General features: G+C 54.3%; 1 protein-coding gene across 1 annotated transcript in view; it reads right to left on the bottom strand.

The window, feature by feature from the left end:
- TOGARAM2 (TOG array regulator of axonemal microtubules 2) overlaps window positions 1-22,672 on the bottom strand; it is a 43,556-nt gene extending 20,884 nt beyond the window's left edge. Inside the window, 14 exon segments of the mRNA XM_060116932.1 lie at window positions 1,824-2,059; window positions 2,844-2,949; window positions 3,574-3,727; window positions 6,086-6,250; window positions 6,477-6,633; window positions 9,111-9,277; window positions 12,221-12,267; window positions 13,933-14,123; window positions 14,850-15,061; window positions 15,829-16,110; window positions 16,540-16,651; window positions 17,524-17,663; window positions 20,358-20,525; window positions 22,444-22,672. Of these exon segments, the coding sequence (XP_059972915.1) occupies window positions 1,824-2,059; window positions 2,844-2,949; window positions 3,574-3,727; window positions 6,086-6,250; window positions 6,477-6,633; window positions 9,111-9,277; window positions 12,221-12,267; window positions 13,933-14,123; window positions 14,850-15,061; window positions 15,829-16,110; window positions 16,540-16,651; window positions 17,524-17,663; window positions 20,358-20,525; window positions 22,444-22,672 (2,366 nt within the window).
- Between the last annotated feature and the right edge of the window lie 2,574 nt (window positions 22,673-25,246).

Here is a 25,246-nt window from a genome sequence, read left to right as displayed (position 1 = left end):
GGAAAGAGCAGACCTTCCTGACACTGGATCTGAGGATGATGACAGGGTGGACTGCGCACGTGAAGGCACGTGACGTCACCAGACGCACTGTGTGCCTACCATCCCCGCTCCTTCCTGAGCTCCTGTCCTGCCTTTGCCTAAATGATGCGCTTCCCCACATTTTCTCCACTTAGAATAACTTACTTCTGCCTTCTGAGCCCTCCAGGCAGAAGCAGTGCTCCCTGGGGGTGGCAGTGTCCTTGTCCCCTGGGAAGTACAGGGGTACCCACATGGCTTCCAAGGGGCACCAAGTCTTCCTCTCAGTCGAATCCCCCATGCCCCACTGGTGCCAGGCACATGCCGACCCTTCAGCACTTCGTGGGAGTTTACTGCACATTCATTGAGCTGAACTGAGACGGGGTGGGGGGATAGGAGATTGATGGATGATTTCAGGGAGAACCTGAAATCTTACAGGAGGAACCCATCAGGATGTCACCTCTTTATTTCTCACCCTATTCAATGTGGATTCAATGTGCCCACAGTCCATTAGGTGACACTGGCCCTGGGGTCCGTCCCAGTGGAACACAAAGGGAGGCTTCTGGGCTCTCCCTACTCAGTCTGGTCCAGGGACCAGCACCATTAATTAGCACCTGAATCAGAATCAGCATTTTAGCCAGATCCCCGGGAATTCAAATGCACAGCCCTGTACCAGGCTCCCCTGGTTCTTGCAGACAACAGTAAGCTGTCTCAATTTGCTGTGAGCACAGCCTCCCTGCCAGGCACCATACTAAGCACCTTCAAACCAACGTCACCTCAACTCTGTAAGCTACCACTGTCATCATCTTGCAGGTGAGGAAGCGGAGGCATGGGGAGGAATCCAGAGATAAGTACAATTCGTTTCTCACGAGTTAAGAGTAGCCATGGAGGGCATTCAATAAATGTTAGGTAGAGGCAGCCGCTGCTCTAAGTGCTCTTTCCTGAATCAATTCCTTTACAGCATTATCATTGGGTTGGCCAAAAAGTTCGTTCGGGGTTTGCCATAAGATGCTATGGAAAAACCCGAACGAACTTTTTGGCCAACCCAATATGATCCCCCTTTTACAGATGAGGAAACCAAGGCATGGGGAAGTTTAGTAACAATCCAGGATGTGAACCCAGGCAACATGGCTCAGGAGCCTGTAGGCAAAGGCCTCTTGGCTGCTCCAACACACCCTGGGTTCTACCTGATAGGCCACCCCGCGTAAGGGTCGGTGTCGTGACTGGCTTGCTAGGGTTGAGAGTTGTTTCACCCTGTGGGAGAAAGGGCTTGGGAAATGCTTCTGGTTTTGCTGCTGGGTTTGGTTTTTTACATAAAGAGAAAGCAGATCTGGCTGCAGAAAGGCTCCAATAGCTGCCAGCCCCCTCCTCCTCCCCAGAAGGCCAAGCGGTGCCAGCTGGAGGAGATCTTGTGCCTTGCTCTCCTCGTGGCCCAGATTTCATCAGAAGGAAGTACCTCTCCCCTGAGAGAGTGGCAGGGGCTCCTCAGGCACAGGCCAAAGGCTGCCTCTGCCGCCCTGTCTCTGGGGACATTACCACAGCCACTAGGGGCTCCCCAGTGTTGAGCAGACAATAGCACCTGTCCCTTCCCAGCTGGGACCCGGGGCTGCCCTGAGCTCCCCTCATTACCCACAGGCTGGTCCAGGAGAGGTGGGAGAGAAGCCCACCAGGGAACAGGGGTCTTCCTCGCCCAGGAAAATACGTGAGGCACCTGCGCCATCTCCCTACTCCTCCCCCACCCCGGCGCCTCTCCCCTTTGCATCACCTTCCCAGGCCACCCCCCCCCCAGACAACAGGCCCCCGCATACTAGATGCCCGCCGAGGTGAGGGCCACCAGGGAGCGGGTGGGGGTCACGTGCTCCACCATGGCCCCCAGGGACCGGCTGGCCGCCCTCTGGATGAACTTGCTGGTGTTTCCCATCTTCTGGAGCAGGCAGCGGGCGATCTCTTCAGCCTCCTGGTCCATATTCTTCTTCAAGGCCCGGAAGAGTTCTCCCAGGGTGCTGATGGCCAGGCGGGACACCTTGGAGTGGAGGTTGGTGACCTTGGAGAGAGATGGGAGGGGGACCCTGCCAGACTGCTGGGCCCTGCCAAGGGCTCCAGCACATACAAAGAAGGAGCCTTGCACCACCCTCCCGCAGACCTCACCCTCACCCGGGCCTAGGCCTTGCCAGGCTAGAAACGGAAACCCTGCAGCTGCTCTGGGCAAAACAGTCCCGTTTTAAAGAAACACTATTACTGTTGCTATCATCATAATTATCAATTCTATTATTATCATTATCATCTGAAATTTGTGCAACATTTAGTCTTGAAAACACAATTATTTAATTGGACCTTCACAAGGCCCCCCACTGGAACAGTCTATTCTCAAGGGCATGGGTCATGGCCTCCACTTGTGATAAGATACATCTTACTGCCCCTCTGAGCCCAGCCTAGGCCAAGCTCTAGCCCCACAGAAGAAAGAATTTGGGAAATGTTACAACTGCCCAGAAGTTAGAGATCTGGCCCAGAACACTCCATCCCTCCTGAGGCATCCTAAGTACAGAGGACAATGCAGGGCTGTGACAAATGGGCACATAAGATTCTGATTGTTTCAATACCCAGAGATTAGAAATAAGGAAACCCCATGCCTCAGCTTTCCAATCTGAGAAATGGGTGGCTAGCTCCTGCTTCAGTGGCTGAGGGCTGAGAAATAGGCAGGGATGCCCATGTTGCAGGGAGCCATGGGCCCCTCCATGGCTGCTGTGTGACCCACCCTGAGCAACAGCACCAGGGAAGGGGGACTGGTTGGGGGTCAAGCAGAGGACACAGGACACAGGAGGCCTCACCTCTCCAGTCACGGCCAAGCACACATCGTGCAGCCTCCCAGCGAGGACCTCTGAGTGACAGGCCGCCAGGCGCTGGATGCTCACCAGGCCCTTCTCCTTCATCTGCCTGAGAAGCAAGTCCAGGCCCTGTCACAGGCAGTGGGGATGGGAGGAGCCCCTCCCTCTGCAGACCAGGGCATCCACGTCACCAGCACCTCCACCGCAGTGTGGAGAGATTCAATGGCCTCGGCGGCAGGGTGTCCTGGTGTAACACCCAGGCTGAAATCCTAACCGTCCCGTGCAAGCCATTCTACAGGGCCCGTGGCCCATCCCCACCCAGGATGGAAGCCCACCCCAGAGCCCGGGCCTACGCCAGACACAAAGCCAGCATCTTCAGGGGAAGGCACTTGCACGTGAGAACTGAAGACAAGGAGGCCTCCCTGCAAACGTTCTGGGCCCCGAGTCACCGCTCTGCTCACAGCTAAGACTGTGTGGGGGAGGAACATGGGAGCAGAATGAACTTGACTTAGAAAAATGAAGGGCTGTGACCTTCCTCAGGCCCCCATGAAAGCGCCCCGGAGTCAGATCGTACTTTCTAGGGCCGGCTCTGGTGCACCATAGAGCAGTGCACGGGGCAGGCACAGGCGGCCAGACCCACAGGCACTCCCCCGTCACGCCTCGTCCAGGGGACCAGGGCCTGCAGTGGGGGAGGCAGGGGGCGGCGGCCGGAGCACAGGGAGTGTTTCCTCACCAGTCGCTGCGGTCCAGGCACTGCAGAGCATCCACCAGCCCCAGCTCCGCGTTTGAGAAAGGACTTAGCTCCTTAAAAGCCCGAAGATCCGTCTCCTCCTCCTCTTCTTCCCACTCAGGAGACCCCAAAGTAAGCACCGCAGGTAAGGAGTGAGCTGCACTCACAGAGAAGGAAAGGAGCAGGCGGGTGTTACCCAGAGGACCCGCGACCTGCACAGCGCCGAGTCCACCTCAGGGGGACACGCAGGGAGAAGGGAGCCGCGAGGGTGAGAAGCCAGGGCCTGGGCTGCACTCCCTGGGGAGCCACAGAGACCACCTAACTCCTACCCCTGGTTGACAGTTTCTACCCCTCCCATCACCAATCTGATTATTATAAACAAAGTGGCCTGTGATAGGCTCTTGATGTCACGTGACCAAGCCCACCGCAGTGGTGACACACCCACAACCCTGCCCTGTCCGTGGCTCGAGGTGAGGCTAGCAAGTCTGTCAAGGAACGACTCCCCTGCTCTCACCTCATCCCCACCCAGGAGCCTGTGTTACGGCTTCTCCTCCTTCCCTCTGACTCTCAATCCTTTTGTGGAGCCACCCAAGACAGGGAAGTGGCCCAAAGGCAGCCGGCGGGAGGAAGCAGGGGACAGTGAAGCCACCGATGAGACAATTAGCTGACACTTGAGTGGTCAAGATGTGGCCACACTTGCAGGGACTGACAATAAGCAGGGATGTTGTTTAAAAATCAGATCACGTGGCCTTCCCTGGTGGTGCAGTGGTTGAGAGTCCGCCTGCCGATGCAGGGGACACGGGTTCGTGCCCCAGTCCGGGAAGATCCCACATGCCACGGAGTGGCTAGGCCCGTGAGCCATGGCTGCTGAGCCTGCGTGTCCGGAGCCTGTGCTCCGCAACGGGAGAGGCCACAAGAGTGAGAGGCCCGCGTACCGCAAAAAAAAAAAAAAATCAGATCACGTTTTCTAGCCTCTCCTTCCTTGGGGGCTGATGCCAGAATCATAAAATTCTAGAACAGGAAGGACATTTGGAGCTTTCCATCCAGTCCAATGCTCAAATCACAGAGCTGAGGCACCAGAGGCCCACAGAGGCTGGGGACGCCCACGGTGCCTCAGTTCCTCCATCAGCAGAGCCTGAACTGGAATCCAGAGCTCTCACTTCCTGCCTAGTTTTCTTCAGAGGTTCATCTTTACATGACTTTCACTATGGCCTATCTAGGAGGTCCTGGGTAAATCTGAATCGGGGCAGTCCTTTATTTAAAACCAAGAAAAAAAAGAACTCAGTCCTGGATTCTCCTCTCAGCTTTGCCATTGGATCAAGATTCATTAGCCAAAGTCTTAGTCCCTATGGGCCACCATCACCTTGAGAGACCTTGGGTGAGCTTGAGTCTCTGATGTCTATAAAATGAGTGGCTTAGGTTAGATAGCTCAATATTTCCCAAGTGTCAACCATTCAGTTACCAATTTCATGATTTTTTTGCTATATCTCTAAATTACTTTTACTTTATTTACATGGTACTTTTCTTCAAATCAACCCACTTTTCAAATCCTAAATAAGTTTATTTTAAAGGGAAATTTATGTCACTACCATAATTGGTAAATGATTATTTGTCATGGTATATGATAAATATGTACAGTAAAAGAACATTATAAACTCAAGCTATAAAAGGACAGTCAGCTTCTGATGTCTCAAGCTGGGAGAAGGATCTCTTTGTTTAAAAAGGAGATTCACAAGTCTTAGAGAGGTGCTAAAAACTAGCACCAGATTAAGACTTTCTACTTGGTGGAATCAAAAGGTTAGAAAGAGACAAGAAAAGGGAGGTCAGTCAATATTATTTCTAGCACAAAAATGATGCTCTATTCTACCAACAATGTCCACATTTAAAGAAACTCTGAACCAGGTTGGTTGTTTTCAAATGTTCTTTACTAGCAAAATCTTTTCAAATGAAATCCCACGTGGAGCCCCAGTATTCAAAAAGGGGAGGCAAAATAGACACTCCTCTGGTAGAATGGGGACAGGGCCTCCCCTTGTCCCTTGGCACCTCCCTGAGTGTCCCATAGAACCTTCAGGTCCTCAGATCCCAGTCTGTCACCAGCCCTGTCCAGCCCTGACATTTTATGAGGCAACAAGCAAGAACCCAGGGTCTTCCCAGAACCCTTTTTTCCTCTTCCTGGTGTTTCCAGCTACTTCCATGGAGGCTGCTTCCCAGCCTCTGTGGTCCTGGTGCACTGGTGAGTCCTCTAGGACATGTCACGCAGGCTGGGCACACCTGTCCAGCCATCCACAATTCCCGTTACAACAGCCTGGGTCTCCAGCCTGGCCCACAGATACTTCTGACTTCCAGACACTGTTGCTGTCTCTGGCAAGGTGACCACCCCAGGCTGCCCCCTCCTCCGACACGGGCAACTGGCAGAGGCAGAGCAGCAGGAGTCACCCTTGCCACCCCCCAAAGCACCCCAAGACAGCATAGCGAGGGGGACACGTGCCCCCCAACCAGTTGGTCTAGGTCCCACCTGAAGCATGGCGGGCGAAGCTGAGCCCCTGCTTGCTGACAGGGATGCTGGGCAGTGGGGCCCGGTTGGCCCGCTTCTTCAGGATGACGCCGATGTTGTTTCTGCAGGGGCTGCTCAGCCCAGTGGGCACAGAGAGGGTCCCACTGCCCTGGAGGGAAAGGAGGCCTGTGGAGGCAGAGAAAGTCCGAGGACAGAGCTGGTCCTGCCTGTCCCCCGGCCCCAGAGTCCCCCTTTGGAAATGGGCCCATCAGTGAGCTACAAGACAGCAGACGTGGCTCCCTGTCCAGTCTCAGGACGGAGAGGGTGGGAGGTGTGGACAGCCTCTCTTTCGGCCCAGGTGTTGGCCAAGAAGTCTCCCCAGCCTGAGGGGGCCTTCCCAAGCACCCAGTACCTTCCTTCATCAAGGTCCTCCGGGAGCCCAGGCTCTGGGAAGCGAGTTCCCTCCCCCTCTCCTTCTCTGGCTCCTTCACTCTCTGGACCAACTCCATCTCCTTCATCTGCTTCAGCCGCATCTTCTCCTGGGCAGACCTGGCAACAGTGACCTGGATCTGGTACAAGATCAAGACAAACTCCATCACCTTGGGGACCCAAGTGTGCTTTCTATACCTTCTTCACTCATTCCATCATCAGGAATGTGAGTGGCTCCTGTGTGCTGATTGCTGTTCTGAGAATGAACAAAAGGTCAAAGGCCTTGCTCCCCATGAGCCACATGGAGTGGGGAGATGACAGCAAACAGACAGCCTCTACTATCAGGCAACATGCACCGGAAGGCAAGTAAGGGACACAGGGTGACGGGGCTTCTGTTTCAGGTATGGAGACCCAGAGGGACTCCCAGAGGCGGTGAAACTGAAGCAGAGACATAAGTGAAGCGGGGAGCAGGCCCTGAGGCTGAAGTGCACTGGGCGTGGCTGGGAGTCCTGAGGAGGACACAGGCAGGAGCACCCTGAGTCAGAGGAGAGGCAGGACACAGGTCGGAGGTGGCAGGGATGGGGCCGGAGCCACAGCGCACTGGGCCCTGTGGTCCATGGTGGGGACTCGGGCTTTTCCTCTGGAGGACACAGCAAGCCACTGGAGGTTTTGAGCAGAAGAGTGACGTGATCTGATTCTTTTTTTTCTTTTTCTTTTTTTGGGTGGATGGGGGGTATTCTCTAAGTGTTGTTTTTAATGACTTTTTATTTTGGAATAATTTAAGACTCACGAGAAGTTGCAAAAATAGAACAAGGGGTTCCCATGAGGTGGGACTTGGACTAGGATAGCAGGAATACAGATGGTAGAATGGCTAGATTCTGGACATGTTTCAAAAGTAGAGCCCACAGCTTTGGCTGGTATATGAGGTGTGGGATGAGCGAGAAAAACAGAAGGCAGGGATGGGCCCAAGATTTGGGGCCAGAGCAGCTGGAAGGCTGGAGTTGCCTTTTACTGCCATTCATGGAGAGGGGACACTGGGAAAAGGAGGTTTTGCGGGGGTAAGAGTTCAAAAGTTAAGCCTTGGACAAGGTAAGCTTGAGATATAATTAGAGACCTAAATGGAGATGTTGAGTATCAGTTCTATATAAACATAGTCATATAATTTAACAGCTACTGGAGATTGGGGTAAGTCTGGGCTGGAGAGGGAGATTAGGAGTCCTCAGCATAGAGGTGGTACCTAATGCCATGGGCTGGATCAAGTCACAGGGGTCAGTATAAATAGATAAGACGCTAGAGGTCTGAGCCCTGGGGGCTCCAGTACGTAGAGGTCAGGAAGACGAGAAGGCGGCAGCAAAGAAGGACCAGGAAAGAGCTAACTTTGATGTAGTCAGAGAAGCAAGAAAGAAGCCATCCCTCACCTCCGTCCCACAGCGGGGAATTCAAGAAGGATGAGCCACAAAAGCTGGCGAGTGGTCAAGCTGGAAGAGCACTGAGATGTGTTGCACGTGGGAAGGTGGTCTCATTGATGCCTCAATGGGGGCAGTTTCAGTGGGGCTGGCGGGGACTAAGCCCAGCTGGCCTGCACTCAGGAGAGGACGAGTAGAGAGACAAGGCAATATTTTTCTTTGGTTTGGTTTGGTTTTAAGATGAGAGAGGCAACAGAGAGCTAGGATGCTGGTGGGAATGATCCCGTTTCAAGGAGAACATTGTTGATGCAGGAGAAGGACAAGTGCTGGAGCTGGAATATTAGATGGATTGAGCTAGAACAGTAGGAGAAGGTGGTGAGTGAATGGGGTGCTTGAGGTTGAGAAATGACGGTGGTGAAGTTGTTTGCAGTGCCAACGTCTACAGTATGACCATGGGAGTGAGTGGCTAAGGTGGGGTGGAGGATGAGATCATTTCATGGCCCTGAGTTGTTCCCCCTTTGTCTCATGGTCCGTCACCCTCGCTGGACTGGGAGGATGTGGTGCCTGGACCTTATCAGCATCACTGGATCCCATAGTATATGCATATAGCAGGCTTTCAAGATATGTTTATTGCACTCTTATATCTCTGTTTCAAATAATGACCGTAACAGTGACTCTCCACGTTTCACTAAATTCATCCAGACGAGAATCTGGATGAATCATCTGGATCAAGGTCACCTTAGAAGTCCAAGGTATTTGTCAGCCTGTCAAGCACAGGCCTTTGGCTGATCTGCTGCTGCGTCAGCTGCCTCTGGGTTGCTATCTTGGGTGTTGGTTCAGATTACTAGGCTTGGTTCACCTAAGCCCCTCTGCACTCTCCCCCACATCCCACTTGCTTCTGAACCATGTGTGACCTCCTTCTGACCTCCCTTCTTCCCTCATCCGCACCCCTCAGCTCCCCACTGTACCCTTCCCTTCCCCTAGTCTCCCTCACCTCCATCCTTCTTCTCCTCTCTTCTTTCTCTTCTTTTCTCCAGCCTTCACCCCAAACCCATCTATAGGTTCTGGCCTCAAGTACCAGGGGCAGCTGCCTCGGGGCTCTTCCTTGCCTTCCTCAAGCTGGTCCCACACTTACATATTTCAGAAACGTGTGTGTTCAGCCAGTGGTCCACTCTGACCCCAGCTTCCTCTTCCCCTCGCTTTCCAGGTACCTTGGTGCCACTCTCCTTCTGGTCCTCTTCTTTTAGCAAGGGTTCGGTTTCTCTGGCATGGCTGGAGGAGAAGGCTGTCGGCGTAGGAGCAGACTGAGATGAAGGCAGGGCAGGCTTCTCAGGGGCAGCAGACCTGTCTCTGACGGGCAGGACCAAAGGTTTTGGCTCTGAAGAGTAGAGAACAAGAATGGAGCTGAGGACGCCCAGCACCCAGGAGCAGCAGCCATCCCTCTGGGTCTGAGGCTCTATGACCCTGTGGTTGGTGTGACATTTTCCTGCCTAAGCCCCTCACCCTCAGTTCTTCTGCCCGATGCTTCCTTGCTGGAGAAAGACACAGGTTCAATTTACTGTACAGGGCGGCTCCGGCACGTATAGAACAGGCTGCCCGAGGACCAACACCCTCCTCCTTTCATCCCTCTATCCACTCATTCCACTAGTACTGCACACCTTATTCCAAGACTGGGGGTGGGGGGATGCGGGGAGGGAGGAGGGAGGAGGCTGGGCAGGAAATAGGGGCACATCGGTTATCTAAGAGTTTTAAGATATTTCCTGAGAATGTAAGTAAGTCTGTCTTACCTGGGAGGTGTGTACTTCAGAAAGAGGAAAAATGAAATGTGCCCACTGACTGTTACATACCACCATGCTCCTATCTCAGACTATGACACAGCATGAAGGGCCCAGAGGACTAATGTCAGCCCAGGGCTCTCATTTTACAGACAGGAAAGCTGAGACCCAGTGACCTTCAGGCGCTCTTACGATTGATAAAATACAAATTCATTTCCAAATGACATCAAATCCATAGTATCTCTTTGTCATTCTATATTTTCCCAATTAATGGCTTCAAAGAGCACATTTCTGGTAATAGAGGCAGTGTTCGGGTAGATTCATTCGTTTTCTTTTTTAATTTATTTATTTATTAATTTATTTTTGGCTGTGTTGGGTCTTCGTTTCTGTGCGAGGGCTTTCTCCAGCTGCGGCGGGAGAGCGGGGACCACTCTCCGTCACGGTGCGCGGGCCTCTCACTGTCGCAGCCTCTCCCGTTGTGGAGCACGGGATCCAGACGCGCAGGCTCAGTAGTTGTGGCTCACGGGCTCTAGAGCGTAGGCTCAGTAGTCATGGCACACGGGCTTAGTTGCTGCGCAGCATGTGGTATCTCCCCGGCCCAGGGCTCGAACCTGTGTCCCCTGCACTGGCAGGCGGACTCTCAACCACTGCGCCACCAGGGAAGCCCCCACTCGTTTTCTTTTAATGAAAGAAATGTTAACCAGGTTCTCCTGCTCACAAAGTTTGGAGTTCACTGTCCTTGAGTGAACTTGCAAATCAGGGGTCCTCTGGAATGGGGGTCACCATCTGGGGCTGCCTGAGGCTGAAAAGGGTTTTTTTTTTCTTTTCTTTTTTAATATTTATTTGGCCGCATCTGGTCTTAGTTGCGGCACACGGAATCTTCCTTGTGGCACGCAGGCTTCTCTGTAGTTGTGGTGCGCGGGTTCAGTAGTTGCGACGTAAGGGCTCTCTAGTTGTGGCAGGTGGGCTTCAGAGCACATGGGCTCAGTAGTTGTGGCTCGTGGGCTTAGTTGTCCTGCAACATGTGGGATCTTAGTTCCCTGACCAGGGATCAAGCCCGTGTCCCCTGCATTGGAAGGCAGATTCTTAACCACTGGACCACCAGGGAAGTCCCAGAAAGGGTGTGTTGAGCCTGGGGGTCCGGCAGGGCTCCCAGGTCACCCCAGATCTCTGCCCAGCCCACACCTTCTGCCAAAGATCCCTCCTGGGAGAAGGATCCAGGGCTGAGGGAGAGGAGGGGCGAAGCCTCTATCTGCCCAGAAGTAAGGTAGGACTGAGGGTACAGGTGTCCATGTGCCAGCTGACCAGGGCAGGGACTGCAGAAAAGCCACAAGATTGGGGGAAGCCCTCAGCTTCAGACAATACCACGTGAGCCCCTACTACGTGCCAGACGTGGTCCCCAAATTGTTCCCAGCCGACAGCTGGAGGGTCAGAGAGCCCCTTAAGGACTTTGCCACTTTGTAGCCCCTTCTCACCTATGCCTCCAAGAGACACCCTAGAAAGCCTTGTCCAAGCAGCCTGGCCCCTGCCCCCTGGGGACCTGGTTCTCAAGCAGCAAGCTGGTGAGGCAGACAAGGGAGTAGCTACAGGCTCGTGTCCCCTGGCTCAAAGCCCCATTCCAGTGCTCTCAGGGTAGCCCTTAAGGGACACTGGGTGCCAGTGTGCGCCACACCAGACTGCCCCAGCTACCCCGCAGCAGCCCAGCCGGGGAGAGGGGGAGGTGCAGCCACCACAGAGGTTTCTGTGCCAGGCCTGCCTTTCGGGCCCAGCTGAGCATCTTAACCCTGGGGCCTCTTGGGCAGCAGCCTCCCCCTGGCCAACTGACCCACCTGCTGAGCTGATTACAGAGTAAACTGCTGGGAAGCTAGACAAGAGTCCACTCCCTCCTGCCGGTCAGCACAGCAGCTGCCTCTAGCCCGCCAACGCCTGAGGCCTAGGCTCAGGGTGCTCCGCCCAGGTCCCCTCCCCCAACCTTCCATCCTCTCCACAAACTAGGTCATCAGGCTGGAGAGCCTCCCCGGGCCTCGGCCACCTGCCTCACTGCCAGCCTGGTTCGCTCTATTCCCCTGATGCTGAAACCTTCCGGGATGGGCTGACTAAGGCATTGTGGGGTGTGGCTTAACTTCTCTCTCTGTCTGCAGAGGAATCCTCTATACACTTAGAACCGCGCAGGGGCAGCAGACACACGATGGGTCAGTAGCGCCAGCTTTGGAGCCGTGAGGACCTGCGTGCAAATGTATCAAGGCTGCTTTCTGTGCCCTGAGGCCAGGGAGAAGGTCCAGCTTCTGTTCAACCCCCTGTCAAATGGGGACAGCGCCATCTCTCTCAGCTGGGTGTTCATGAAGCGACTTGCGCTGGTGGAGGGCGGCACAGAGCAGGGGCCACCGTCCGTGGCACCAGGGTGACTTCTGCTTTCCCGTCTGTGAAATGAGGGGCTTGAGTCTGACAGCACCCAGGTCTCCTCTGGCCCTAATTCTGATCCCATGATCCAGCCCAGGAACCAGAGAGTCAAAAAACACATGGGGGTGTGCACGGCGAGTACATACCCAGAGATCTGGGGTTCTTCTCCCGAGGCCCACTCTCCCGAACCAATCTTAAAAGAATGGGGGAGAAAAAAGCACCCATGAGACATGGCAGGCAAGAGCTCCTGCTGTGAGGAACCCAGGCTAGCTCCAGGAGGGGGCAAGGGCCGAGGGGAGAACACAGCCGAGGGAGCCATGGGTGGCCCTGTAAAGAGGCTCCTGGCCAGGGCTTCAAAGCCGCAGGAGATGCAGTCCCTTCCGCAAACTTGAGGGCAGGCTGACCGGCAGGCCAAGCCAGGCCAGCCTCAGTGGGATGGAGCAAAAGTCAAAGATGATGCTGAAATTGGAAGATCAAAGGGAACACCTGCATCTTGGTGGAAATCGGGAGGTTGTAGGAGGGAGGCAGTTCGGGGAAACACGAGGTGCTCCGTCCGTGATGCCGTGACGGTGGCACATCCTCCCTCCCTGCCTCTGATGCTGGATCTGCATCAGCCATGAGGACCCTGAGGCTGCTCAACAGGAGGATGGAAACACAGAGCTTGACTCTGGGGAGACCTCAGGGTAAGAGCAGGGGACACGGAAGTCACCCATCCCCCATGATCTTGGATGCCACTGCACAGATAAGATCCCAGGGGAGGACAAGGAGGTGGGGGGCAAAAGGCTCTGGAACAAATTTAAGAAATGATGAAAGAAGGTGCACAGGAGGCTGCCTGGAAGGTCGAGAAGCAGGTTTAAAGTCAGGAAGGTGAGGAAGAAGAGTCCAAGGGCATCAACAGCTCAGATGGTGCAAAAAAGCCAAGAGCAGTGGGGTGGGAGGGAGGTTCACTTATCTGGGGCCAGAGAGTCATGAGAGCCACCAAGAACTCTCAGAGGGGAGGGAGAGGAGGGTGTCTGAGCAGGAAAGGAGGAAGCAGTGTCGATGGGGAGGAGGGAGGTCAACTGCGAAATCAGGCAGAGAACTCAACAGGAGCAGATCCACAATGGGTTCCCACACTGCACCAGGGGTGGGAAAGATGTGGACACGCCTACAGTCAGAAGGGAAGACAGCGTGGGAGACAGAGGGAGAGAAGAAGCTTGAGAGAAATAGGTACAGCTGACCCCAAATAAAGCTCTCTCTCTCTCTCTCTCTCTCTCTCTCTCTCTCTCTCTCTCTCTCTCTCACATACACACACAGTCACTCCAGCAGTCTGGCCTGACCACAGGGATGTCTTTGGCCATGTGGAGAGCACCCCCTGTCCCACTTACAAGCCATAAGTCCAGATTCACTACAACACAGAGATCCTCTACCCGCTGATTCCCAGCCTTTTGGGGGTATGAAGACCCCTTTTTAAGTCCAAAAGTTTTGTGGACTCCCCCCCATATACACAGACACGATAATACTTGTATTTTTAGTGTCTATTAATTAAGAAAATATCAATACGTCGTCACAAAGAGCTACCATGAATTCAATAGAGCTTTAAAATAATTTGTATTTTATTCATCACTGCAGCAACCACACACATCAGGACAGAGGCCAAGACATTGTTAATTAAGCCCATACACCCCTCCTGCTGGAGTCAAGGGTCAGAGCTGTGACCACCCCAGGTCTGAGGCTCACAGTGGAGGACCTTGTCCCTCACACGCCCAGCCTCCAGAGTTCTGCCCTGGCGTGGAAGCTTAGCCATAGGGAGCCCAAGCGGATCTTGGGGGCTAGACGAGAGAGGACTGCAAGGTACTTTTGACTTAGCGCTGCTTACCGTGTGCTGGCAGGCCTCAGGCCCGTGAGGATGTCCTGGACTGGAGGCAAGAGACTGGGAAGGGAGCCAGGCGTGCAGGAGGAGGTCCCGGCGGGCACCCTGTCCTTTGGGATGGGCGGGATCACAATGCCCCCCAGGGACTTGTGCATCTTCTCGTCACTGCAGTGCAGGTACTGCTGGGAGACCTGCACCTGGGAGCGGAGGTGAAGGAGGGGTCTGGTCCATGAAACATTCCACTCTGGATGCTCACCTCGCAGGCACTTCACCCAGAGTGGTCCCTTCTATCAGTAGCCACCTGGGCAGAAGTGCTGGCAAGTATCCTCTGTTTCTCTTTCCAGCCACACAACCCTGGGGCCCCCAGCTTCATTGTTTCCTTACCATTTTAGGCAAGAAAGGAATCCCCTCATTCCTACTCCAACCTCTTTTGTTATTATTATTATTTGTTTTTCTGGTCTCATTTCAGAAAATCCTAGAACGTCAGCGCCGAAAGGGATCCTCAAAAACATCTGGTCCAATTCCCTCTTTTTAGTGCAAACTGGGGCCCAGAGAGGGGAGTGACTTGCCCAAGGTCACACAACCGGTGAGGGGCAGAGTGAAAACCAGAACCCAAATCCCCGGAGTCCCAGCCCAGCATTCCTTCCCCTCTGCCACTGTTCCTTGCCAGAAATGGGGAGGGCCAGAAGCACGAGGAATTCTGGAACATTTAGATCAGAGATGGCTTGGGAACCACCAAGTGTAAGACAGGTGGTCACACAGCCTCTGCTCAGGAGGATTGGGCTCAGTACCTCTGGGGCAACTCCCAAGCCAGAGAAGACACCTCCAGAGAAGCTCAGGGCTTGGGAACAGGGCTTGCTAACGGATAGAAAGAAAAACAGAAGGGCAGGGAAGCAGGACTCAGAGCAGCCCAACCGCCTTACCTCCTGGGCACCGGGTCTCAGTTCCTGGGGTCCCTGATGGCTCCTGGGTGGGTCCAGGCCTTTGTCCTTGGCTCCGCTGGCCTCCGGGGTGGTGGGGATGCTCTGGATGGGAGGCATCAGCCTGGGCACCCTCAGCAGCCTCTGAGAGGCAGCCCGGGGGATGGCGGTCCTCAGGGGAACTCCTTTGGGGGCTCCCCCAGGATCCAGAGAGGCTGTATGGGGTGGGGATGAGGAGTAGGTTAGTCCCAGGAGTGCAGGGAGTGGGGTTAATTGAGATGCTGGCAACAGGGCTTTATGTCCTGGGGCAGCTGAGACGGAGAGATGAGGGCACAGATCCGCCCCCAGCTCTACCTGCACCACGAGACTGCTGAGTGTCCTTTCCCACTCCTGTAAAATTTGGTAGAAAGTGTCAATCAAAGTTACCTATTTAAAATTCAGAGGCAGGTTGGGTAGAAAGGGAAACGAAATCAGTACTGAGTTAGGAGTGAGGACAGCAGGTTCTAGTCCTTGCGTCCATCTGCAAACCACTGGGTGGCGTTAAGCATAGCCAGTGGGAGTGGGAAGAAGAATATAGTCAGATTTGTGTTCAAAAAGAATTCCTCTGCAGCGAAGACTCGAAGATGAGAATTCCTCTGCAGCAAAGACTAGAAGACTAGAATTCCTCTGCAGCGAGGGCTAGAAGACTAGAATTCCTCTGCAGCGAGGGCTAGAAGACTAGAATTCCTCTGCAGCGAAGACTAGAAGACTAGAATTCCCCTGCAGCGAAGACTAGAAGACTAGAATTCCCCTGCAGCGAGGGTGAGAATGGGGAGGCGGGTTGGGAGCTACTGCAGAGGCCCTGGTGGGAGACGGCGTTCCAGGGAGGAGGTGGAGGGTGTAGAGAGAGGGTGCTTGGCGGGTGACCCCTGACTAGCCCAGCTGCCAGCTGGGGCTCACAGCCTCACAGCCCAGGTGGCAGGTGGACAGGCCCAGGGCTCACCTCGGGGAGATGCTGCCAAGCCCTCCAAGAGTCTCCTTGTCTTGAGCTTGTCCTTAATCTGAGTGGTGCCCCGGGCCACACGGTTGGCCTCCGACTCCAGCGAGGGAAGTGGCACCAGGGGCTGGGGGCCCAGCGACAGGGCCCCGAGCTTCCTGGGATGGCCATTCCTGGCCTGCCAGCCCTTCAGGGAAGCATCCAGCTTGAGGCTGCCAGTGTCCCCACGTCCACTCAAGAGCTGCGACGGCTTCTCTAGCAGGACGCTCAGCGCTGGCCAGGGGGAGGCTGAGGGAAGCAGAGACCAGAGCTGCGGTGTTAGAGGAGCCCAGGTCCTGAAGCCAGAGACCACAGCCCTGCCTTCCCGGGGTTCCTAGGAGAGCCCCACTTCCCAGTTCCTGCGGGTCCCCTCCGTACAACTCCATCCCCTGAGGCACAGGATTGAAAGGACCCACCTAAAACCAAAGGCCATCTTCCGTAGGGACCAAAGTAAAAATAATACCTGCCGGTAGCTTGAGGACACAGCCGGGCATCTAAACACACCCATCTCCTCCCTCCAGGACGAGGCCCAAGCTCTGCTCCGTGGTCACTGGCCCTGACTGGGCAGCTGTCAGGTGGAATCCCCCATCCCTGCCCAAAGGCCCCAGAGAGGCTGCCCTGGGCACTCGAAGGCCATTTGATGTGACCAAGTCACCAGGCCCAGTCCCCCAGTCTTACCTTTTCCAAAAGTCTTTGGGCTGGAGTCACTGCTTCCCCTGGGAGTGTACGGGGCCCAGCACTGGTCCAAGGGATGCTCCCACAGTACACGGCCACCAGAGCCCGAACCTTGCTTGGGGACAGAAGCACAGGGAGAGCGGCATCTTAGAGTCCACTGAGGCCAGGACTGAGGACAGACTGCCCCGGGCTCTCTGCAGCCCGTCCCCCAAAGCAGAGCCTGGCCCTCAGATGGGGGCTTGCCATCCCAACTCCAGCAGCCAGGGCTCCGTGATCCCCACCACAGCCCACTCTTCCCCGCCCTCTCGGCCTGACTTCTCCCCACAGCTTGGCTCCAGACCCCTCCCCCCATTACACCTTCTCAGCCTCCTTCATGGGCTCCCCAGGTGCTCTGCCCTGAGCACCGCGGCCTGCTTCCTGAACTGCTCAGACATCCCCGATTCTCCACACTCCTCCCAAGGGGTCGCCAGGCCCCTGCTCCAAGCCCTCCAGGGAGAAGTGGCCCTCCACCTCCCAAGCACCCATTCTCTCCAGGGCAGGACCTCTGATCCCCTCACTCTGCAGAGGAGACTGAGGCCCACACAGCTGGCTCCCAGCGGCAGAGCCAGGCCTGGGACCCAGTCTCCCACCACAGAGCTGGCCCCACTGTTCCCACTCTCCTGCCCTGACAGCTGAGGAAACGGGGCCAGCCGGTGCTCCTGGAGGCCCCACTCCTGTATCCTCTCCCCATCTCCATCTTCTCACCACAGAAGACCACACTCAGCCCCTCGGCCAGCCCACCAGCTCAGAGAGTGAATCAAAGCTCAGGCTGAGGAGGCCAGAGCTGGGCCAGGGAGGCCCCTGACGGACGGCTGAGCAGGGAGGGCCCACAGACAGCCTGGCCCGGATGGAAAAGCCCAGCAGCCCACCTACATCCCCCAGGCGGAGCCCCTGGGAGTACCCAAGGAAGATCCCCACCCCCTCATGACTTCCCTAGGTGCCCGTTACCTGGGGGGACAGCGTCACGGTTGCCCGTGCCCTGGGTGGAGAAGACACCTGGGAGGTAGTCTGCAGGGGGCAGCTACTTTCTGGGCCGTGAGTACGATCCTCAGGCATCCAGAGGGCCCCAACCTGTAACACCCAGGGACCTATGATGGGGAGAGACAGAAAGAAGTCAGTACAAATCACAAACACTTTTTAAACCACTTCACGGGAAGCCCACCAGGAGTTAAAGCATTCTTATAGTGAAAAAATCTGCCACTAAACCAAAGGCCGCTTCTTTTTTAACATTTGGACTCTCTTGGATGCTTCAAAATTTCCAAGTCCCCAGGCTGCATGACTGTAGGCCGAGTTCACTGTGAAGAGTGTCAGTGAAACCCATGAACCCCCTTTGCTCGTGGACAACTCAGGGTCTTGGGGAAGGTGGAGTTTATCAAGGGCGAGTCTGACACTTTGTTTCCCCATCAGTTGCTACTTTCCTCATCACTGTGCCAGCTGCCCTGGAAGCTCACGCTGAGTGTCAAGCTTTGTGACCCCTCTTATCACGGGCAGGTATGTGGTAGGGCCTCCCCGGAGGCCAGCTGTCCAGTTTTCTCTCAGGAGCACCAGTCTCCATCTGTACGAAGCTCCTGGCCCTTGCTCTCACTTTGTTGACCAGGCCAACCTCAGACCCTCTCAGCCATTTCACTGTCCTGTACTGACTGCTTGAGCACGCCAAGCCTCTTCCCAGCCTCCCTTAGCCCTCTGGGGTCGGTCATCTGCTCCTGCCCTTGACCTGACTTCACTCTTTTCCCATGTGATAAGGGTCTCCCCGCAGACGCTGTGACTTCACACAATTTTCTAAATTCTCTGCTGAGATAATAGTGACCCATTTTCACCCTGACAGGCAGGGAGGTGAACGGCCAGAGCTGATCAGTGATAAAATCAAGGGCAAAGGCCACATCTCCCAAATCTCCCAATTTCTACTCGAGAGTAGGCCCCTCGAGATATCATCTGGGGACAGGGCAGGATGCAATGCCAACTTCCTTTTGCTGAGCAACAAATCTCAACCCAGGGACTGAGAAAACCTGCCTTCCGTCTGGAAGCCAGCCCGCCACGTCCCCACCCAGGCCCCAGAAGGCCGAGCAGCTCCTAGCAACCCTCCTGGCCAAACAGTGCTCCAGCCCGGCCCAGCCAGCACGGCCCCAGCCCAGCCTTTGCCTGGTCTCACTGATTACAGCCTCAAGCCACACGGGTTCTCTGTCCGAGGAGAATTTTCCTCACGATCAGAGGAGAAGGCAACCCCCTGTCTGCTGACAACTGGGATAGGGCTTTGGCCACATGGTAGTGACAAGCTGCCAGGAACAGGTGAGGGACACGGCACTTCTCCTGAGCAACGTGGAGGGAGATTCTGCTCCACGGCTCCCAACACCCCACCCCTCACCCCACTGAGCGAGAGACTCAAGACACTGGCAAGGTGGCTGCTTTGGGCAAAGCCCAGAAGGAACATTCCTTGGGGGACAGACCTTCCACGGCTGAAATAAAGCAAACAAGCTGGAGTCCAGTCTTTGGGGGCAGTGAGGGGTGCAGGCCACACAGACACCTGCTACCCATTCCTAACCAGAGCGCAGACTTTCTGTGCGAATTACATGTGGAAGAGCGATATTTAGCTACAGCCCTTGTTCTCAACCTCAGCCGCAGATCAGATTCTTCTGGAACTGATTAAAGTGACAGATTCCAAGGCCTCACCCCAGGCCCCAACTGAGGTAGAGTTTTCTAGGGAGCAGCCACAGGAATCTGTTTGGGGTTTTTTGTTTTGTTTTTTTCTTAACTTCTGAGTGACTCTGATGTTCAAACAGGATTGAGAACCACTAGGCTATAGTTCACATTCCCTTTATATTAAGATACCAGCCCCGTTTCTGACCTTAGGCTGCCAAAGTGGATATTGCTGCTCAGTCTCCCCAGAGCAATCACGTCTAGGAGGCTAAAGAGAAGACCTGGAGCTGCCTTAGAGTACAGATACGTAAGGTTCAGCGGCCCCTTCTGAGCAAGCCTGCCCTCCACCCGACTCCCCACAAACTCCCTGGCCCAGGTTTCTCCATTCCCTGAGGGACACCTGCAGTACAGAAGGGAAACCTGGGTCCACGCCATAGCTTGCCCAGGTAACCCAGTCGGCAGAGCCCCTTTTAGGCCTGCCTGCCGCTTGCATCCACATCTTTGACCCCTCGGGCCCTCAGGGTCTACATGCAGAGCCTCCTCAGTGCCTGCCCACGGGGAGGTGCCCACAGCTGTGGATGGACAACCATGTCTTATGTGAGAGCAGTGGGTGCCACCTCCCCAGGACCTGGTGGGAACTTAAAGATCTATGTCCAAACTATAAAAACCAGGATCAGAAATTCCATTCCAAATGTGGACAAAGCTTTCGGGTTTGGCATGGACAGTACTTAGTGCTGACCCCTGAGGCACAATTCACTGAACCCCCATTTGACCTGGTACTGTCCGGGGCACCAAGGAGTGTGTCCCCTGTTGGAAGAGCCAGCCCCTGACCTAAGGGGCTAACAGCCAGGGGGTTCTGGGGACCAGGGTTCCGTCCTCACCCCCAAAGTTCTGGATTGCCCAAGATGGCTGGCTCCTCCACCCTCGGCCTTGGTGTCCGCACTCAGGGAGAGGGGTGGCCCGAGGTAACTGACCATTGTCTACTCCTTCCACTAAAGCAATGGCTAAAGAGGTTCCATGGTGACCAACACCACAGGAATGAAGAAAGGCGACAGAAGGGACTCAGGTTTCAGGTGGAAAGGAAACAAACATGGACTCTCCCAGGAAAGAATGTCAGCCCCAAAGACAAAATCCCAGCCGCCCTGTGCCTTGCACAGCCTGCAGGGAGCCAGTGCCCCACTCCGGGTCCACCTTGCTCCCAAGGGAGCTGGGCAGGGTCTGGTCCTCACATGAACAGCCCTCGGCAGGAGGGCCAGCATCTGAGTAGGGAGGAGAGATCAGAGCAGGGGGACTGGGGAGGGGGTCGGCTCCCAATCCTGGGATGTGGGTTCCATTAAGTCAGAGAGTGCATCTGCTCACATGTGTTTGGTGGGAACAATAGTGCCGTGTCCAAGCGAGGAGAGAGAGAGAGGAAGGCAAAATGGCTGAGTTACCACACCTAGTGTTTGAACCCAAAATATGTGCCCCACTGAAATACTCTCTGAAGAGGGGCCCTGGGTGTAGGCAGCCCTCCCACCCCACAGCCCTGCCCCAGCCTGCCCCCGAACGCCCACTTCGGGACACCTGGAACTCTGCTTTGAGGTTGACACAGCTAGGTTGGAACCCTGCCCTGTCCCTCTTTTTTTTTTTTTTTTAAATATTTATTTATCTGGTTGTACTGGGTCTCAGTTGCGGCAGGCGGGCTCCTTAGTTGTGGCATGTGAACTCTTAGTTGCGGCATGCAGGTGGGATCTAGTTTCCTGCATTGGGAGCACGGAGTCTTAACCACTGCACCACCAGGGAAGTCCCCTGCCCTGCCCCTCTGGAATTCACTTGGGAAGCTTATTTAATTCCTCTGAGCTTTGGTTTCTTCATCTGAAAAAGCATCCTAACAAAGGGCTTTGTTAGGATTAAATGAAGTCATGTACAAAAATAATTCAGTACCATTGCTGGTAGATAATCACGAATGTCAGGTCTGAGCCCTTCCCCCTCCTCTCCCACCCTACATGCACACACACGCGCACGCATTCACACACATGTACAAACGTGCAAACCCACACTGCCTTTAAAGTTACCAGGGGCCAGCCCTCCAGTCCTACAAGACAGACCCAGGTGACGCAGGCGCCCCTCACGAGGAGGAGACAGATGTGTCTATAGAGTTAAGAGGCTCAGGCTAGATGGGTCTCCAGCTGTCCTCACGGCAGTTCTCTGCCATGCGGGGAACGCCCGCTGCAATGCCCAGAGAACACGGCCTGTGTCCTGCGCTGCTGTCTCACTAGGTACCCGGAGGCCCTCCGTGGAAAAGCTGCAGCCTCGCGGGGCCGGGAAGGAAGCAGGATCAAGCTGGGCAAGGAAGGGCTTCCCTGGTGGCGCAGTGGTTGAGAGTCTGCCTGCCGGTGCAGGGGACGTGGGTTCGTGCCCCGGTCCGGGAAGATCCCACACGCCGCAGAGCGGCTGGGCCCGTGAGCCATGGCCGCTGAGCCTGAGCATCTGGAGCCTGAGCGTCTGGAGCCTGAGCGTCCGGAGCCTGTGCTCCGCAACGGGAGAGGCCACAGCAGTGAGAGGCCCGCGTACCGCAGAAAAAAAAAAAAAAAAGAAAAAGAAATGCAGACGAAGGCTGAACACAGTACCTGGCACATAGTAATAACTCTCAATAACTGCTTGCAGCATGAATGAATGAATGAAGAAAGCAAAATTAAGGCATATCTTGACACACAGTCTTATTGAGAAGAAACTAACTGAAGGAAAGTAACATTTCTTATTTCCGTGCTGCTGTGTGCCAGGAACTGGGCTACGTGGTGCTAAACATTATGCCGCTTCAATTTTGAATCAAGTAACAAGGCAGATATTATTGTCCTCATTTTCCAGATAAGAAGACTGAGGCTCAGAGAGGTTAAGTAACTAGATCAAAGCCACAGAGCGAGTGAGTGGAAACATCAGGGCTGATGCCCTCTGCTCTTGGAGGTACTGGAACACGGTACTCCAGAGTGGACACTTAGGAGTCGACAGACTTGGATTAAATTCCACGCCCCGCTAGCTGTGTGACTTCACACAGCTAAACTTCTCTGAGCACGCAGCACATGACTAAACTTCCCCTGAGCCTCCATTTAACTGTAATGAAAGTAACACTGTCTGCCACACAAACTTAGAGTATTCAATAAAATATGACAAGCACTTAATACTGTGTCTGGCCCCTAACAAGTACTCAATAAACAGCGGCTATTAATAATATTGTTTGTTTAATAACAATTTTACTGCACGTGCTCAGATGTTCAAGGAGAGGGAAATGTCCTTTCTGAAAGTCTCTGAGGTTCAGAGGCCTGGCTAAGGCTGGGTGGCAAAGGTGTCCTTCCGTTGCATGTCCTGCTCCTGGGTGAGCAGGAGGCAGCAGGCACGCCGGGGCAGGACAGGCCTGCACCTCAGGGACCTCCCGGGACAGCGTGGATCTCACGGTCAAGAGCCCAAAGCAGTGCTTCTCAACCATTTTCGTGCCCTGCACAGCTGAGGGATGTGGTCTTCAGTTTGTAAAATCTCAGTGTGTGTTCTGGAGGACTGGGTGGACTAGAGAGGAAGGGGACAGCTTCATAATGTCTAGGCCTGTGACATGTGGGACAGCCGCCCACATCCTCCCCAGGAATTCTGATATGAGAATCACTGGTTTCAAAGATACGAGAAACCTAGGTATGAGAGGAAGTTTTCTTTAAACTGTGTTTGAAAACTAACGAAGGTAGGAGAGAAGCAGAGGTGCCCTGTTTGATTGTTCAGGTTGGGCACTGCACAAGGGCATCATAATTAAGGGGACGCCACTCACACTGCAGATTTGTACATTTATTATAGCTCTTCTCTGATGAATAAAAGTAAAATGTCTTGAGAGAGAGGCATCTTTTTCTAAGTGACACAAAAGCACCATATGAGCAAGCGGCAGCCCTAGTGACAATGGGTATGTAACATATCCATATATTTACAAAGCCCCAAATCTTCTGAGCCTTCCCCCACTCTTGTACATCATGTTGATGCAAATATAAATTAGAGATCAGAAACTGTGCTAGTCATTTAATGAAGTTTCACATTGTGGGAACAGGACGTGCCTTTACCTGCTTCTCCTGCCACTAAATTTCAAGGTGCAAGGGATCTCGGAGGTCAGCTAGCCTCCTGGCTGGTAGAAGAGGGACTCATGTGAGGCTGCATGACAAACCCAGGAATGTCAAGAGCCAGTGCCTACCAGAGCCCCGCACCCCTGCAGGCATCATACTAGCCACCAGCTGGCAAGGCCCTGAACAGGGCTAGGAAGAAAGCTTCCTTCTCCAAAAAAAACAACTTCCCTGTAAGAAGCTCAGAAAACTTCACAGCACCAGCTCTGTCCTTCTCTCAGTGGCCCCAGGAGAAGGCCAATGCTCCTTGACCAAGAGCTAGAATCTTACACTTGCCTCTCCAGGGCATAGGCCGGGTTTTGCCTGAGAAATTGAAATGGCTTCTGTGGAAGCTGTTGTTTTCTTCTGCCCTTGTTTAATTGAAGGGAAATCCAAAGCCCAGGAAGGGATGTGAGTTGGGCCAAGAACAAGAGGTTTTGAAGCAGAGACAAAGTGGAAATCCCAGACCTCCAGAAAGCTGCTCTGGAGCCCAGGTCTGCAGCTCAGAGATCAATGACAGAGAAATGTTGTGGATGAGTGATCGGTCCCCCAAGAAGGAGAGTGGGAGGGTAGGGATAGAGGGGCAGGAGGACAGAGAGGAAAATGGAGGTCAGTAAACTGAGCAGAGTGAGGGGGCTAAGAAAGGGACCAGGGGAAAGGGGCACCAAAAAGGAAGGGAAGTGGGAGGAAGAAAGGCGAGGGTGTGCTCATTTCCTAATCATCCCGGAAATGCAAATTAAAGTCAGAATGAGAGGCTACCACCAGTCTGCAGAGGTTGGCAAAAATGAAGATTATAGACTACCAAGTGTTGATAAGATGCAGAGTACGTGTGGCTGGTGAGGTGTAAATGGGCCGACCACTTGGGTGAGACCCTATGCCCAGCAATTCTACCCCTAGGTATCTACCCAAGAGAAAATCTTGTATGTGTGAACTCAGGAAGAAGTAGGAGAATGTTCATAGCAGTTCTGTTGATATGGACAAAATGTGGAAATAATCCCAATGCCCAACAGGAAAATGGAGACATAAGTTATGGTGTATTCGTGCCATGGAATATTCCACGGCAATGGAAATGAACAAACCAGTGTTCTACTCAACACCACGATGACTCCGCAGCGTAATGTTTAGTGAAAGAAGCTTAAACACAGAGGACTCTGTGGAGTGTGACTCTGTCTATAGAAAGTTCAAGGGAAGACAAAATTAAACAGAGCATTTAGAAACGCATACATGGGTGGGAAAGCGTTATCGAAAAGCAAGGGAAAATGAGGATGCGATTGGCCCTGGGGGGAGGGAGACAGCTGTGCGAAGGAAGGGGCCCACGACGGGGTTGGTGCTGGGATGCTGCCAGGGTGTCTATTTCTTGACCTGGTGGTGGCCGCTACACAGACATTCGCTCTTCTTTAAACTGTTTTTGAGTTTTATATAGTCTTCTGTTTGCAAGAAGTTGAGCATCAAATAATTAATTTCCAAGTATGCAGACTGGTGAACAGAGTCTGGTACCTCTGAGGTGACCCTGGGGGCAAAGGGAGGCCTTCAGACGTAGGACTCTCCTCAGCTCAGCTTGACGTCTCCCCATCCCTTGCTTCCACTGCATCCTTTTTCTTCAAATCTGCTAGACCAAGGCTCCAGGGGCTGAAACAGCCAGTCCTGGGAAGCAGTCAGCCCGGGGTGGGAAAGGCTGCAGGCCCCGTCCTGCTAGGACGTGGTGGAGGGCAGGGAGGGGCTTGCCGGGCTCAGGGCCAGCCCGATTACTCGCCCCTGCCCACCCATCTGGGACCGGCGCTCTGTGTGCTCCACTCCTCACACGCAGCCCCAAGGGAGGCATTATTTAACCCCCCACTTCACAGGTGAGGACACAGGCTCAGGGAGGAAAGAGCTCAAGTCCACACAGCAGGGAAGAGGTGGAGCCGGAATTCAAACCCAGAGCAGAG

Source organism: Mesoplodon densirostris, chromosome 14 (assembly GCF_025265405.1).
Source record: "Mesoplodon densirostris isolate mMesDen1 chromosome 14, mMesDen1 primary haplotype, whole genome shotgun sequence".
Classification (NCBI taxonomy): Eukaryota; Metazoa; Chordata; class Mammalia; order Artiodactyla; family Ziphiidae; genus Mesoplodon; species Mesoplodon densirostris.
Note: the sequence above shows the minus strand (reverse complement) of the source record. Positions and strands in the feature narration are given on the sequence as shown.